Source organism: Poecile atricapillus, chromosome 1, assembly GCF_030490865.1.
Source record: "Poecile atricapillus isolate bPoeAtr1 chromosome 1, bPoeAtr1.hap1, whole genome shotgun sequence".
NCBI classification, from domain to species: domain Eukaryota; kingdom Metazoa; phylum Chordata; class Aves; order Passeriformes; family Paridae; genus Poecile; species Poecile atricapillus.
In genome coordinates, this window is record NC_081249.1 from 32,945,696 (window position 1) to 32,963,461 (window position 17,766).

Genomic DNA, 17,766 nt, shown 5'->3' on the forward strand with positions numbered 1-17,766 from the left:
TGAAATGAGATAGAGATCACAATACTCTTAAAAAAAATCAGGATTAACACAGCTTCATGACATAAGAGCTGACATAGATAAGCCTTGAAAGTGATTTGCAGACACCATAACAAGAAGGGGAAAAAAAAGTCTACTAGATTTTTTGACATCCAATCCAAGAGCTTACCCAAACTTTTCAGAGGGAGTAGCTGGGCTGAGATTCAGGATTTTGTAAAAGTTCATAATATCAGCACATTGATCTTTCATATCTCTGAGATCCCTGGTGAAAAAGAAAACGTGCTGCTCTGCTCTTGCTGCAGAACAGCTTTCCAATTCAGCTGAAACAAATTCTTTTCTAACATGGAATGTGCCTATTTCAGGACAGAGCTTGTACAACAAGGCTGTCAGTGATAACACAGGACTGGAGTCAGTTCTCTTCCCATCGCCTGCTCCTGGCTTTGCCCCCTATTACCTCCTTGCATTGACCCACAAGAGACAATGAGTGAAAATGAATCCTGACGATCACTAGCCTTGAACAGCTGATGCCCTGTAGCCATGACGAGGCTGAGGACTACCAAGTGCATTACATTTTATGGCTGATATCACAAAGGCTCACAGGACAGCTGCCCTCCCTGATGCTTTGGGCTGGGTGCTTAGAACCAGGCTCTCTGCAGCACAGGGAAAGTGTTTTCAGGGAAAAGGCTGATTTCACACCAGGCATTGTCAGGTAGCAAGTAGCCAGCTGGCAGCCTCTTGGGGAACTTCAAGAGATCAAAGGGTTTTCACTGCACCACAGGTTCCAAAGATGCAGAAGAGGATACCAAAGTGGTGGTACAGTTGCTTCATCAGTTGCCCCTGTTCCTTTCCCCACACCCCAGAAAGGACACAGAGCCTAAATTCATACCCTTTGTGGCTGTGGATAGCACATTTTATACCTCCTGAGTCTTCTGCGCTGCTGGAGTCAGGATTCAGCATTGTAAAAAGCATTAAAGTGCTTTTCATGTCTATTGCACACAACAAAAAGTCATTTTCACAAAGATTTTCTTTTCCTACACAATAGACTGGAATAATGCACAATAGGCAAGAAATATTTCTCTTCCAGGAGATTTCAATCTGTGAGATAAATACAAAACACGCTTCAAATGTCCCTTACTTGAGTCTGTGATGATTGTGTCAAATTCTTCTTGTTCTCCAGTCGAGAGAAAATCTAAAGATTTTGTTTTAGCAAGACAACAGCCTAAAGATTCCACTGCCTACAGATTCAGAGCTGAAACAGAGTGGGCATCTTTCCTTGGTTTATAGTCTAAAATGCAAAGTCAAATATATCAATTTCATATTAGGAGGAAATATCATATTGTTTTCCTAAAATACTAGCTTTCTATCATCTTTATTATTTTTTCCTTGCTTCTGGAAATGTGAAATTAAATTCTAGTATTTCAGACCTCTCCACAAGAAATCTGCCTTTTAAGAGCGATGAGAAAGCAAAAATTATAGCTAGGTGCAGTGATTTGGGGAAGCACCAAGTACTGTGTTTCTAGCCAGAATGCCCTTTACTTAATGTTTTAAAACTAATAAAATGAAGAAGAGCAAGAGTAATTCATAATTTCTACACTGGCTTAAACATCCCTTCTAGCTGAGTGACTGAGATATGCATTGTCTCTCATGGGAGCTGCTCATGATGTCACTGAGCCAGAAATCACTAATGGTCTAACCCAGTTACATGAAGATAATGTTTATTTGAGATTCTTATGAACCTCCTCTTTTGTTTTACATTATGCTGCTTAATGATTACCACATGCATAGACGGTAAAAATTCCAAAATCAGATTTTAGCCCATACATTTTAGTTCATGCACTTTATCTAAGTTTAATTTTCTCTTGAGAAAAGGAATCAATGAAACATCAACAGAAGGGGTAGAGCTCTACAAGTTGATTAAAAGTTTTAACAAGCTTGTATCCAGCAAACTCAACAAAAATAGCCTACTCAACTGTGGGAATCCATTTTACCAGTGTTTGAAATATATTTAAAGATTCATATATAGTATTTTCTCTCCTGTTTTTTTTTAAAGTACCTACTTTAACTCATAAATTTTTTTGTTACCATGATTTTTCATTAAATATAACCAACTAATATCACAGCATGCTTAATTTCATCATGAAGGCTGATGGATCTCGGCTTCCATTTAAAATGCAGCACAAGAAAACCTGATGTCTGTCAATTTTCTATTAAATTCCTGTTAAATGGCAGGAATAATTCTGAGTGATATGCTGAAAGCCCCAAATCCTCAGCAGACATCAGATTAACAGCACAAGCTTTATCACATCCTAACAAAAGCAGTAAATAAAAGGATATAATCCAGAGGCTAGCATATGCTAAAACTGCCTTTGCCCTTATCATTACCTCTTTTATTCAGATTTAGCCTGGATACACCAGTGCACATGTTCAGTATCACTGTGTTCACAGCAACATTTTGCTCTGGAGACTTATTTGCCATCCATTCTTTAGAGAACTTGGAATCACAGCCTGTGCTTAGAGCACAGCAATTTCTGATCTCAAAGGCATGTTTGTAGAAGTTTGTGAAGTTCTCAAATACATATTTGCTGTCCAACCCTTCTGAGAGCAAGGAACATATCCAACTGGATCATGCTCTATTGCACATATAAACATGGAGTTCCCAAAGTCTGAAACCCACATCTCTTCAAAATTAAAATATAATTTTGTTAACAGTGGCCATTCTGTAGCAGCACTCTGAAGATAGTAAAACACTAAAAAATGTTCTATATTCACTAAACAAGTTTTCCATTTGCTCTTGTTTTCCTTCCCTAAAATCAAAACATAAATTCTGTCTTGTGAAAATGTTTCCAACTCCAAGAACCAAGAGTACAACAAATCTTCCTCTCCTGTTATGCAAATGTTCCACTGATTCCAGTCATGTTAGTAGGGAATATGACAGGATTATAAATTAACAACGGCTACAAGGAAAAAATCCTTTTGACATTCATCTCAAGAAAAGTAGTCTTTTTGATACATTTTAATGAACAATATGTTACAAAAATCTTTATTTATTCAGAAAAAATTTAAATAAAATATTTTTAATATTTTTTAATATTTTTTAATATGATGTGACTTTTCCCCAGAACCTACAGGAAAAAGTCTCTCCAGCACCACAGTAAACAAAATGTAAAGCATTTCTAGCACTATAACCAGATAACAGCACCCAAAGTAACAAGGCTACATTTCATTTCATATTGATATAAAAGCCAAGGTTTCATACAAAAGTGTAAACTTGCATAATATTTTACTTGGATGTTTTTAGAGGTTGATATACAGTCGTAAAAGTTTGGGAAGACTGGTAAAATTCTCATCCTGATAGCACCTAAATAAAGTAGAAAACCAAATCATCTACATAGGACAGTTCATTATTCAACTTCCTGCAGGGGCAGTTGTCAAATCACTCTGGTACTTACTGTGAAAAAATGACACTGAGAAAGAAGTACAAGAGAATGAAAAGGAAAATTTCAACAAAAATATAAAGGGGAAAAAATCCTAGAATTCCTAGAATGTCTAAAAACCTGACCATAATGCTAAAGGAGTTTAAATAAACCAAGTATTTTCTATAGAAAACTTCATAATAGAAACTATAAAATATACTGCATGAAGGAGTCATGCAGTATATTAATGACATTTCTAAGATGTCATTAATGCATTCAAGAACTTCTACCTCTGAAACAGTTCAAAAAGAAAGAAAGGAGTAAAATTAATTTGGCTTGGTACTGAGTAGGCTCCCCATGCATTTTAGGCACAGAACTCATATAACCCTTCTTCACAGCACCCTTTATTAGAAGTAGTTTCAGAAACAAGACAGCAATGTCTTTAATTCTCCTTCTAATCAAAAGAGAGCATGCTGGAATGAGTGGACAAAATTAGGATTCCAGCTATTAGTTCAACAGCTCAGAGTGTAAGAGGCCAGATGGTCCAGCTCCCTCTCTGACCTCTCTCTTGGCTTTATCCACTTACCCCAGCCAGCACTCTACAGGCAAATCTCCCTTAGAAGGGGTGAGCCCTAAGCAGTGAGGACATATCCCAGACCATGACACTCTGCCTCAGGGCCAAGGGTAGGTCTTTGGCCTCTTTTATTTATATACATAGACATAACAATTAAGAATATAGAAAAGAAGCAGCGTAAATTCCATGGCCCTGTGTTGAACCTAATCTATTTCATTACATTCTTACTTCTGTGATACAGCAAAAGATCTGAAAATAATCCAGACTGAAAACATCTGGAAAGATTTTTGTCCTTGTTTCAGATACAGAATTTGCTATAATGTCATATTTGCTAGAGTATTTATACATCTGAGTCCTCCTAAAAATATCAATAGCTCAAACAAGAAAAATGTAACATGGTTTCTTTTCAACTCTGATTGCTTAATTATTTCCCATGTTTATAGCCACTTCTAAAGGTTCTATAGAGATGGTAAGTTTCTGAGTATTTAGGAAAAATACCTTTATGGTAGGTGTTAATTATTCTCTTTCAGATCAGAAGTTTTAAATAGGTGCACAGATTTCATATCTAAAATGTAAAACTTTACCATCAGTTTCTCAGCTAACAATAAATATTACAGTCTTCAAAGTCACCATCCAAACCAGCCAACTGCAGTACATTTCAAATATTTTGATGTTTTGATTCAGTTTATTAAATACTATGAACTTTCAAAGACCTTTTCCAACCTGGACAGCACTTAATTAATTTGAGTGCATTCAGTTAATTAGAATGGATCTTTCTTTCCTAGAGCAATAGAAATATAAGGGTCTCTGAATTTAAAAATAAATAAATAAACCTAGGATTGTATATTACAATTCCTTCATTCCACTTGCTCAGTTGTTTTCCCACTACAATTAACACTAAATTTCTTTATTTTTGGGAGCGGGTGAGGTTGTGGTTTCTGGCACCTGGCCAAAAGAGAAAGTGCATGCCTGGTGTCCTTAAAGATGTGTCCATTACATTCTTGCTCCTTGTTGGTGGCAATGCAGGGTGAGAAGAAGGGCAGATTTCCCCCACCCCAAGAGGGGCTGCCTCTTGCATCCTGAGCAGACCCACAGCAATCAGGGAAAGGGGATGGGAGACAGTGCCAGAGGCGGAAGGAAGACTTGATGCCCTGCTGTTCGGAGGTAGCGGGGGTAGCTGAAAGCACAGGAAACAGCAAACGCAGCTCCATGCAGATGCTGAGGGCTGCAAACACTTGCCAGCGGTGCCACAGCCAGTCCACAGGGCAGAGAGGCCCATGTGGGTGGGAAGAAATGGTGGGACTGGGATGCTCCTGCTGTCTGGTTCATGTCCTGCAGTCCCACCCAGCACCAGCCACCATAGCTTTCCCTTTGGTGCCAGGCACACAACAAACAATAGAAGAACCAAGTGTTGGAAGCTAAAATCTGCCACTGCAGCCTGGAGATAGCAAAACACTGTCAGGGGGTGGGAGACAGCTGCAGCCCATGCTGCATGGGAGAAGCACCCACTCCCTCTCATGCCCCACATCCCCTTGGGCTGTGCTTGAAGGGTAAAGTGGCTCACGTGTGTCATGGCTCTAGAGGGACAAAGCAACCTCTCTGTAAAATGTCAAATTGTCTCATATTTAACATTTGAGAGAAAACCTGTACTGAAAAAAGGGGTGGATCATCATCTTCATTTTCACATTTTTGCTTTTTTTCCAGCTTGCCCTGTCTGCAGCCCTCTGTCGTCCTGTTTCTTTCCTCATTTTGCCATTGATAAGGAAATCCTCTCCAACAACAAAAAAAGGAAACCAGTATTCTCAGTCCAGATCAAAAAGTCTATTCTTCATCACTATTTTGTCCCCAAAAGATCGCTCTTTTCTATCTGATCATCCTACTAAAAAAAAACTAGATTATGTTCTGTTTATATGACTGTCTGGGGGAAGAGAAGGATCAACATTGCATAAGTCAACACACTATTTTAGTAGCCAAACGACTGCAGTACATACCCTCTTCCTCAGCTCCTGCTTTGAAACAATAATCACATTTGGAGGATCCCCAACAGCAGTGGCAGCCCCCCCAATATTTGTGAAGATTACTTCCGCAATCAGGACGTGCCTAGGATCAAGATTAAGTACTTCACAGAGCCTGCAGTGTAAAAATAATGAAATTAACTTTTTGTCCCATGCATAAATTACCTGAAATCTTAAAATGCACAAAAATTACAAAATGCAGTCATTTCACAGAAAAATTGCAGGATTTTAAATACAATGTGTCAATAAAGTGTATTTGAGCATTTATTGCGCTAGAGTAACTATAACAATATAAATTAAAATTTATAGATTTTCTTTACATTTAAAGTGCAATTATTTATGCCTACAAAACTGATGCATATTTAAAAGCATTTAATTAAAAGTAGTCAACTATTACAAGAATAGGACTACACAGAAAATAACATTTCAGGTTTTCAGTGTGATACAGCTTCTGAAACCATGGTCTGTAAACTGCACTGACCATGGTCCTTAAGGTGCACTGACCTGTGGAAAACTACTCTGGTCAGCCACAGGCTCTGCAATCAGCAGCAGTGATTAACTTTCTTATGGAAGCAGTGGTAGAGGATTGAGCAGGCTGCCTATTAGCCATGAATCATCTATTAGAGATTTCAGCTTTCAGGCTAGGTTAATCCAGTTTATTCTGTTCCCATTTTCCTCCTTCTCTAAAGCTTGATCATGAGTATTTCTATTTGTAATGAAGCAGGAGCAGAAAATACACATTCCTTATGGTCAAAAAAATCGCAAAATGCTTTCAGCAGTTCAAATATATTTAATACTAATTTAGTAGGATGCTGCTTTGATAAGAAAAAGTAAAATGCTTCTGTAATAAGAAGCACCTTAAAGTGCTCTGACAAAGAGTGGTGTTGACTCAGTAACCTCATGATCTGTTTGAACTCAGAGCACACTTACACAGAGTAATCTTCACACAGATTACTCCAACTCACAGATTACATTTACGCACACACCCGCATAATCCACTCCACTCTGAAGTATGTGCTTGATTTTAAAGTCAGGCTGTAGTAATAAAGGCTGAAAGTTCAAGTCACACCTAAGCACTCACAACTTATCAAAAGGTTACTCCAGAAGGTAAAGATGGAGGCCACACTTAAATTATTGTCTTCTATATCTCGTAATAGATGGGGGGAAGAGTGTGCAGGAAGAATGTTTTCTCACTGCAATTCTCTCACACATTTCTGTAAAGAAGACCTGAACTTCACTGTTTAACCTAAGTCGGTGTTATTAAAACCTACATTTCAAAGAGAAAAGAGTGTATTGCAAAAAGAAGTTTAACCTGATTCACTTACACTATCACCAAGAGTGTCAATTTAAAACTCAGGAAAAATACTGTCAGATGGTATATATGTTAGCACATAAAAACTCTGGAAAATAATAACTGTGCAAAAATACAATATTTCCTTGGCAGCATGAAATCATTCAGTTAAAGGGTACTTTGTAGTACAGCTGGTCCAAATGTATCGACTGTGGTACAAGACTACAATTGTACTTGCAATTTTAACTCCATTGCTCCTTGATTTCCCAGTATTTCAAAATACAATCTAAAGTTTCTTTAGTGATTCTTTCTTTTTGATGGGTCTAGTAATATCTTGGAAAGAGAACTCTAATTTAAGTAAGAAAAGGCTAAGCCCAAAGTTTAAAACCATCAGAATGTCTTATCTGTATAGCAGGAACACAGTTCCTCAATTATCCTGGTTATATAATTCCTCATGTAAAAATATTAGCCTTTTCCCGTTCCCAACAACAGAGTATCTTGAAAATAAGCAACAGCTAAAAGGGGGTAGTTATTACTTTTTTTAGCAGCTTACTACAAAATGCAGAATGAAACAAGTATCATGTTTTACACCTTATTACAGGAAATATAAACCCTTATGTTCACAGAGTCAGTACGATTTTCTGCAAGCTTTATCTCCATGGCAATGGAGTCTGCACAGTGCAACACAGTGGAGCTGTAGACAATAGGAGTGAGATAAAAAAGAAAATGACCCCCAGCATGAAGCTTTTTGAAGTAGGCAATTACTTGGCTTTAGTAGGTGAGATAAAATTTTATTTTTGTTTTGGTAGTGATTCAAATACAAATGTTTCCCACATACTGAGTTTTCCCTTCTTCAGTGTTACAGGCTCATTTAGTATAAAACAAAAGGACTTAGTATACATTTAGTACAAAAGTCCATTACTTAAACGTGGCTACAAAGGCAGAGACTCTCCCTTCACGAGGGTCCACATGGAGAAGACAAGAGGCAACAAGCACAAGGGAGAGATTTCACCTCAACATAAGAAAAAATAGTTATGGTGAAAACAATTAACTGCTGGAACAACCTCCCCAGGGATGTGGTAGAGCCCCCATCACTGGAGGTTTTCAAGATGTGATTGAACAGAGTATCAGATAGTCTCATCTAGGTTTCCTTTCCAATGAAAGGTTGGAACAGACCCTTCGAGGTCCCTTCAACCTGGGCTATTCTAGGATTCTTTGAAAACAGAATAAATGTTACCGTAGCTCTGACTGTGAAAAGCTTTTTATGCTACATTGACTTCTGGATTTCAATCCATTCCCAAATTATATTTATCCAATATATTCTGCAACACAGCTAAAGAAAACTTGGTGTTTACTAGTTCCAGTTCTGCTTACTGCTAGAAATGCAATTATTGATTAGGGTACAGCAAAGCTATCTCTTTAAAATATAATCAGACAGAAGACAAATGGAGCTTTCATTCACCAGCTGTTTCCAGTCTAGAATAAATGCCACTTGCAAAATTGTTTTTTACCGCTTTACACTGCATTTTAAAGAGGGGGCATATCTTAATAGAATTTTGTGTACTTTAATGTGATGACTACAAGCATTACATCTCTCAGGATCATTTCTAAAATGCACTAGATCTTTCCGAAACTGAACTGGATTAAACAGATTTGCCTGACCAGACACAAGTTAAATTCAGGTTAAACAGTAATTTATAATCCCACATTGATTAAATGTAGTTGCAAATCACATGTTATTAATTTATAGAAATCTGAAGTAATTAAATTCACGGTTGTCTGCTCAAAGTTCCAAATACATAACCTGAAACTGTTCAATTAACCACTAGCTGTCCCAATGACATGATCACCAACTGGAATAAAATTCAGATTCAAGAAGAAAGCTGTTAGTTGAAAAATGGACTTTTTAAAAATGTGTCACTAATATTAGAAGGCATAACAATTTCACTAAAACATAAATTACTATCTAAAATTGTATATAAATATTATCCAGCAAAGGAGAAGGCAGCTTTAATTTAAAAATTCTTCCTGCTTTACAGGAAAAAAATTTCATCTGCTAGGGAGCATTTGGTGCAATATGCTATTGTAGTTAAGGTATGAAGAAAAACCAGAATGGTTAGCTGCCAAGGCAGTGTTCACAGGTTTCAAATATGTGCTCAATATTAATGCAAAGGCAAAAGGCAACCCATCGCTCTGAAAGTGCTAGCTTTTAATTCTACTACAATAAGACTATTTGAAGTTCTGATTTGCATTCAAATTACTAAAAAAAAATCCAAACAAGTATACTTGCACACATATCCACTAGTGATTTCTGGCTACAAAAGACCAAGTCCAAAACCATAGCAATAAAATACCTTATGGTTACTGGAGTAAAGAGCAGCATAGTGGTAACATTGTCCAAAAATGCAGAAAGAATTGCAGCAATAAGGCACAGAAATGTAATCATGGCCCACACCTTGCCTCGAGAAAACCGATAAGCCTAGGAAAAACAAACAGAAGCAAAATTAATGGACTAGATCACTCTAGCTTAGATTTCAAAAAAATAGAGATAAAGCAACTTGATCAAATTCAAGCAAAAATGAGCTCAGAGCATTTGCTATTCCTTTACTATTACTCCTACAGCACCCTCTCCAATACTAAATAACTTGGGAAGAAAATAATTCATGGAAGTGGGCAAACAATCCCATCATGCAAAAGAATCAAGTCTGAAGAAACACCACGCTCTGCTGCCAGTCATAAAGGGGGTCTGTGGCAGAAGAGGGGCTGAGCCCCCATCTTCTGCCTGCATGCCCAGGTGGACTAACATGGTTTAGACCTCCCATCCTCTCCACACCTAGGACACATTTCTCATCCTCAGAACAGCACTGCTGGACTGAGTCCACAAATAGAATCAAAACACTGGAGCACCTCTCCTATGAGAACAGATCTGAGTTGTTCAGCCTGGAGAAGAGAAGGCTCTGAGGTCACCTTACAGCACCTTTCAGCACTTAAAGGGGTTCAATAAGACAGCTGGGGGGTGGAGTCTTTGGGTAAGGGTATGTAGTGATAGGACAAGGGAGAATGGCTTTAAACTGGGAGAATAAGTTCAGGTTAGATAAGGGAGAAATTCTTTACTGTGAGGGTGGTGAGACTGCAACAGGTTACCCAGAGAAGCTGTGGATGCCCCATCCCTGAAATGGAAGTGGTCAAGGCCGGGCTGGATGGGGTTCTAAGAAATCTGCTCTAGTGGAAGGTGTCCTTGCTCACAGCAGGGAGATTGGAACACAATTAAAGTTTCTTCCAACCCAAACCAATTCTATGGCTGTGATTCTATGAATTACACTTTTCATGTAATCTTTTGTTCTGCTACTATGCAAAGGTCTGTGGCCACTTCTCATGTGTGGTCATAAAGTTAATGATAGTTCCTATATTTCTTCTGTCCCACTGCCAAGCACAAATAGAGAGTTCAGCTGCAGCAGAACTGCAGTCCTGGGGAAATCAGTGAAATACTCAGCTTAATAATGTCCAAATGCTTGTGTACCCTACCGGGGACCTTTAACATTCTCCTGTAGAAACAAAATTGCATTAAGGGCTTCCTTTCATCGACAAAGGATTTTTCCAGTATTACAACATGACCACTGTCATTTCTAATGTGATAAGTATATGTTGACCTTAGAAAGGTTCTTTAAAGATCAAGCTTGGTGTGACAGATTTGAATAAATACTAACTTGATAAATCTAAAAATAATTATCATTACCAAATAAACCCACCTTTACTGCACAATAGTCAAAGAATCCGGTCTCTGAAAATATGGCCACCAAAATCATCTACCAAAAGATGAAGAAAAATATAATCACTTGGAACTGATATATAAAAGTAATTGAATTATTACTCAAAACTAAAGCAAAGCAGTTTGTGATTCTGACAAACAGACTTCTTATCTGACATGGCTTTGAGAATCTAATCACTCTTATATTAGAATATCCACTACAGCTGCCAGATATCTCTAGTTAATGTATCATATGGTGAAATATACTTCTCAACATAAGCAGTCTGTAAATGTCATATAAGTCTAGTTGAATTTTATTTGTAGTGACTAAGTGGACATCATACATTAAGTACTCAATGTATCTCACTTATATCATTAATCAAGAAAAACCAATAAGCATGTTTGCTCTCTGCAGTGATACTCTATAGAGCACAGAAGATAAGAACTGATTGCATTTTCCCACATCTGAGAGGTCTCCTGTCCTTCTGTCTTTGCTCCCAAGAGATTTTTTTTTTTTTTCTGTGGGGAATGCAAGGACTAGTGTCAGGAAATAAGAAAAGCTCAGAATGGAAACAGATAATTGTAATTTTGTCTCTGTGTATTGTATACTTTGTGTTAGACTCTAATAGCCCTCGGACAATGCTTTTTACCACAAATAGCTCTGGGCAAAGTGATTAAAATAATATATGACTATAATCTCATCAGATATTACTTCTCCATTTCAGGCTTGCTTTTTTGCAGTTTCAGACATAACAGTAACACAGAAAACCATTTTTCCAGCAGAGTGTGTTTGAGGAAGGTTTTGAACAAACAAAATTAAAAAGATAAATGAGAGTGATAATACTCGGCCCTTAAACAGGTCTTTCCATTTATAAATCCCAAGGATGTTTTTAGCATGCTATCAATACAATTTCACAGATTAAAATATATATACATATATATATATATATATATAAATAAAAGGATCAACATTTCAAAAAGACTCCTTCAGAGATCTGATCCTCATCCTTTTTGGTAAATCTCTTAAGATACAGACGTTTATCATAAGTTGTCTGAGTAAAGTACAATTAAAAAACGTTTTGAAAGGAAACATCTCTATATAGAATGTGATTATTTTAGCACTTTTAGAGCAAAAGATATATTTTAGTTACCATTCCAAACAATAATGCCAGTGTCTCATAGTCAATCCACTCCACCACTTTGACCATACTTGGCCTCTGCAATCAAAAAATACAATTACAAGTGAATGCCACCTAACTTGTGATTAACTGTGACTTACAAACTCCACTTAATTGATGAACCATTTAAATAAATGTGATGGAAATTAATAAGTGTTCCTACAAGCTACATAAAAAGGACTCTTTACTATTGCCATTACTACTATTATTATTATTATTATTACTAATTCAAAGTACTGCCGGCATCCTAAGTGGGTCATTATCAGGCTATTGGTTGGTCTAGTTGTTCCTTACATAACATTACAGAAATAAAAGATAACCAAATTACTTGGTACATGCAGTTTCTTTTTTGGTAAGAGAACAAAAGCATACCACTTCACCTGTGAACAAACTGGAGGGAATTAAAGGGAACAGAGTAATGATATGGCTATGAGAACAACAGAGAAAATCAATCTGAGGTTTCACTATATATCAACTAAGAGTAAGCAGCAGGTGAAACAAAAGGGTTGGAACATGCACGCATAAGATGTAATTATTTAGGGTAGTATAAAGCAATGCATTTCCATTTGGGTTTGCTTGGTAGCCTAACATTACTGAAAATAACAGTGTTAAACTAATGCTGGATTAAGCTGAAAATGTTTGTAGTCAGCTTCCTTCAAATCAGAACAAAAAAAGCATCAAGAAACGTTTTTGTACTCTCCTTGTCTATACATTAGCCTGACCTGTCTTCCCACCCCAGTTTCTGTCCTACCATTTCTCTTTCTTAAAAACCACTGCTTTGCCATGTGCTCAGTTGGAACTGGGCAAACATGGAAATTGATGATACCTGCCACCACAGCCAGAAACAAAGGGAGAGCTCATAGTTTGATAACTTACCTCCCCAACAATGGCTAAGGCGGCTAAAGCGGCCAAAGAGCCCAGCATGGCTGCAAGGGTCCTGTGAACAATCTGCAACAAAGGGTAAGAATTGACCACAAACTCCTCTAAGCATCTCCTTAGTATTAAAAAGGAGTGGGGGAAAAAATAAAAACTCATGTAGGCAATTCTTTTTTTGGCTTGCTTGAGGGTTTTTTTCTGCACAAAGGATGGTTAATTACTTTGCTATTAAAAACAACAACAACAAAAAACCACAAACAAACAAACAAAACCAAAAACCGAATGCAACAAAATAAAAAAATAAAAAAACAACCAGCTGAAGCCTTTCCTGTGCAAACCCTTCTAGAAGTCTCATCTCTAATATCCTGGTAGAGAAGAGACTTCAGCACCAGTTTCTTATATTCGCCAGTAGGTGACCCAAGAAGGAAAGCAATTCATCTTCCCTAATTTAAGGATCAAAAAGCCTGGTTCTGTTGGCTTCCTGTCATATCCCATGGAAAGAAGATGCATGCCTGGGAGGTGATCCTGTAGTAGGGACTTATTCAGCAAGTGCACCCTGAAAATGTGCTTTATCTCTCCAGGAACTCATCTGTAGTTATTTAATCCTCTGTGTCTGGAAGATCACAGATTGCGTAAAATAACTCGGCTAAAGTAAGCATGTAATTAATGAAAATCACACTACAAAAGACTGAATCTAATTACCAGCTTTCACTATTAATGTGTTTAAATATTATTCCAACACAAGTTAAAATTATTGTTGAGAAAGAAATAAAACAGTCTAGAAATATTTTATTTGCTGCTAATTTCGTAAGAAATATTTTGCTGATAATAAACAATAGGATAAGAGTGTCTCAAGGCCCTCCTTGTTTGTAAAAGAAAAGCAAGATTTGGCTTTGTTTTTTCTCCTTGATTATACAGTTTTAATGGAAATGGTAAAGAACTACACAATTTAGAAAATTACTAAAAAAATAAATATATAAATTAATTAACTTAAAAAAGCAAAAAAATTATCTGTCTCATTCTCCTGTTTTCCTTAAAAATGCACTGAAGAATAACCTATGCATGGCCACAGAGCAAGAGATCAGACCAAGATTTTTATGCCCTAATGACCTACTTGTTCAGAGCACAGATTACAGCTCCCACCAGCTCCTACAGAAATGTGTGTGATAACCCACTGGCTCATGTTGGATTTCCCATTTCTGTGCACTGACATGTAAGCACACATATGGCCCTTCTGATTCTGCAAAGGTGGGGAGCATTTGAGAACATTCCATAGCTCCTCTGGCTGGCAGTCAGCTGCAGCAATTAGACCTTACAGCTCTCTCCAATAACAGATGCCAAGCAGAGCTGTCCATTAGGGAAGGGGATCAGCATCCTACCAGAGCAAAGCTCAAGTGTAGGCAACAGAGAAATCCTCAGCTGGCCTCAAACTGAAGGTTTTCTCCTTGTGCAATGCCCACCCACATTAGATAGCTCTTTTGCAGTTCTCAGAAAGGTATCATAAGTTTTCTGAGATTTGTTTAGCTACAGATTTTTTGCATATTTCCAAATTCGCTGTCAGTGTTGTGTACTTAATTGCTTGCATTGGGTTGACTGCATTTTCAGTTTCCAAGAGTTTGCTGTCACCTATGGGTGAAGTTTGCTTTAATTTATGCAGAAAGAAACTGAACAAATTGAGTCATCTGTCTGTTCCTTCATTTCAGTGGTTTTTCAATAAGGATATACAAAAGTATATCCTGAAGAATGGACAAGGTACAAAGCTTTATTATAAATAACTTCATAAAAGTACAACTCTTCATTCCAGCAAACTATCAAATGTAAGTCATAAGGTAATGTAAAGCCTAGAAAGAACATTTATGTAAACTCTGAGACATGCAAATATTCAAAATTTGATATTTAGGAAGCTTTAGGAAATAATAGATTACTCTCTTTAATTTTCTTTTCACAGAAAATAAACCCCAAACAGATAACATATTTGCAAAGGTATGTTTCAAAACTTATGTACAAGTTAGGAGATGCAGGTTATGAGTTCTGACATTCCTTGAACCATAATTCCATCTATTACATATTTGGAGGGCATTATATTAAGCAAAATTCCATTATTATTACGAAAAATAGTACAGATGATCAAACCCTTTTGAAGATTGGCAGGAGGATGAGTATCTTTTCAGGATGAATTGTGGAATGTATCCATAAACAACAGCTCAGGTAGAGAATTGAAAGGGCTCAGAAATAAATTAAGACAGTGACTTAATCCCAGGAAAGCTGAGAGATTTAGTGAACTTCTGGATCGAAAGACATTTTTAAAGGTTAAGTGAGAAATCATCTCTATTCACCTGATCCTTCTCCCACTCGAGAAAGTGCATACCCTTGTGCAATGACCACAGAGATGAGAAAGACAGAACTGATGAGGAGGAAGATACAAAGCTTTTAGCATAAAGTTTGCATGCTAGAGCTCCCCACCTCCCATTCCAACTGCAAACCTTATAAAATCTTTCCAAAAAGGGCATCGTCATCATCACCATCACCTTTATTTTTGTCTGAAGAATATCTAGCAGGGCTACTTACTGCAACAGCAAAGGATAGGGCTGTTGCCTTTTTCAAAGGGACAGTAATACCAGTACAAAGGGCTACTGAAAACAAAGCAGCTCCAATTTCACTCTACAAAGCAGGATTCAATTTAGAGCTCACTTATACAGGTCATTACAAGGCTAAGAGATGAAGAAATTGGGAAAAAAAAAAAAAACAAGGGAATGAATATTTACAGTATTTAATATAAAAAAATTAAAATACCCAAAGCTGTAACAGTGAAACAACAGTGTCAACAATTTATCTGCGTTGATAGCAACCTCAGAGTCAATTCAGAGTAAGCGAAGACTAGGACAGGCTACTACAGCAATTTTGTTTCATAATTCTTTGTAGAAAGTTCGCCTCATGATTGCCTGCTGTGTGATAAACACAACGTGCTGACAGCTGATTCTAACAGTTTCCATACTCTTAATTCAGGAGTTCATTTTAAAGTAAGAGATTAAAGCTACTCAAGTAATTTATGCCACAAGTCTTTTTGCTTGATACTAATTAACAATATACAGTTCTAGAACTATAATGCAAATCGGATTTAGAAAGCCTAAATCTTTCCCAGATTTAAATTTATTTATCTCTTTGAAAGTGCTTTGGAATTTTTGCACTGAGTTCATCAAACAATTTGATAGACTGCAACAGCATCACTATAAAAATTATTCTGAATACCAGACACTGAATCTTGTATGGTGTTCCAGGAGGCAAAAGGAAAATACTTAGAAGCCAATTGAATGATGACCTGGGTGCTATTTCAGAGCATACCTTTCCCAGCTGAAATCCAGGACATGTGTATTCCTAAATTGTGTTTCTGAAGATATTTGGTAAATGATATACTGTACCAAACATTTTATTTCTACAAGTCCTTTGTTATAAGGGAGAACAGCAGTTGAGAGATGAGTGTCAATGATTTTAATGCAAAGCTTCAAAAGGAGCCCCTATTCATTTCTTATCCATTTTGTCTCCAGCAAAGCCTGTTTTATTAAACTTCTTATTTTACTGATAAATTAATTTACATTTGACAGAGTGGAAACATTGCTGCATTTCAACAAGGATACAGTTATTACCAAGCCTACATCCACATATGGGTATTATGTATTTTTCACCTACCTCCAGAACTGCTGAGACCTTCCTTATAAAATCAACAGCCAAATCCCTCCTAGACTTTATAAAGTCTCCAGTTTATTTCTTAATTCTCAGGGGACAAGGAGGGAGAGAAGCAAAATTTACCCTAGGATAGGTTTTTTCTGATTTTATGTTTTGTATCTATTCCTTGTTATGTTTTAATAAGGATTTATTGGTTTAAAAGAAGACATCCTCAGCAGTGGAAGAGGTTTCTTCCACAGTTTTCCCTAAAGATAATCAAGACAGGATTAGCCCGAATGCCTCTGAAAATGTGCTCCTCAGTCACATCCCTTGATGGAGTAATCTTATAATTTACCATCATGTATATTACAAATTTTGGTGGTCTGCTTTGCCTTGGACTATTCCAGTTGTTTTAGCAGGATACAGATAAAACTTCAGTCTTTTTTTTACACAGATTTGATTCACTCTTGAGCAAATCAAAATAAGTGGATCAAAAAAACCCATATTTTGGAAAATTAATGCAGAAGTCTAATACTAGCTTCAAAAGCTGAAATCAAAAATGGAAACTGCAGGAAAAAAATGGTAATTTAGCTTTAAAATTTAGGTAATTTTTCCTAACTGTCAAGCAACATGACTGAAAATTTGGGTTTAAGATAGAAAACAAGGGTCAAAAACTTGGAACTCTGCCTTGATGTAGATCCACTTCAAAGCTGAATGGCGCCAAATTCTTAATTCATGGAAATTTGCTTTATTTCTGGCAAATTGTATAGTTTGGACACAATAAAGCAACAGACTAGAAATATAGGATATAGTCAGATACAAAGGAGCTCAGAGCAGATGAAAAGAAAGTCTGTGATGCCAGACCTATTTATTTGATTTTCCACATGCTCATCTCTAGTAAAGAGGCTGACCAGAACCAGGTAGTGAAAGCATAGCACACACACCCCCCTTCAGGTGGTGATGGCAGCTAATGTTTTAGCTCCTCACCCTCCTCCCCCCAGTTTGCTCCCT

At 37.0% G+C, this 17,766-nt stretch overlaps 1 protein-coding gene across 1 annotated transcript in view; it reads right to left on the bottom strand.

The window, feature by feature from the left end:
• OCA2 (OCA2 melanosomal transmembrane protein) overlaps positions 1–17,766 on the bottom strand; it is a 185,928-nt gene that overhangs the window by 91,540 nt on the left and 76,622 nt on the right. The window contains exons 11-15 of the mRNA XM_058850116.1: positions 13,093–13,164; positions 12,190–12,255; positions 11,040–11,096; positions 9,645–9,769; positions 5,976–6,114 (exon numbers count right to left, since the gene is read on the bottom strand). Of these exons, the coding sequence (XP_058706099.1) occupies positions 5,976–6,114; positions 9,645–9,769; positions 11,040–11,096; positions 12,190–12,255; positions 13,093–13,164 (459 nt within the window). The remainder of the gene's footprint in view (positions 1–5,975; positions 6,115–9,644; positions 9,770–11,039; positions 11,097–12,189; positions 12,256–13,092; positions 13,165–17,766) is intronic.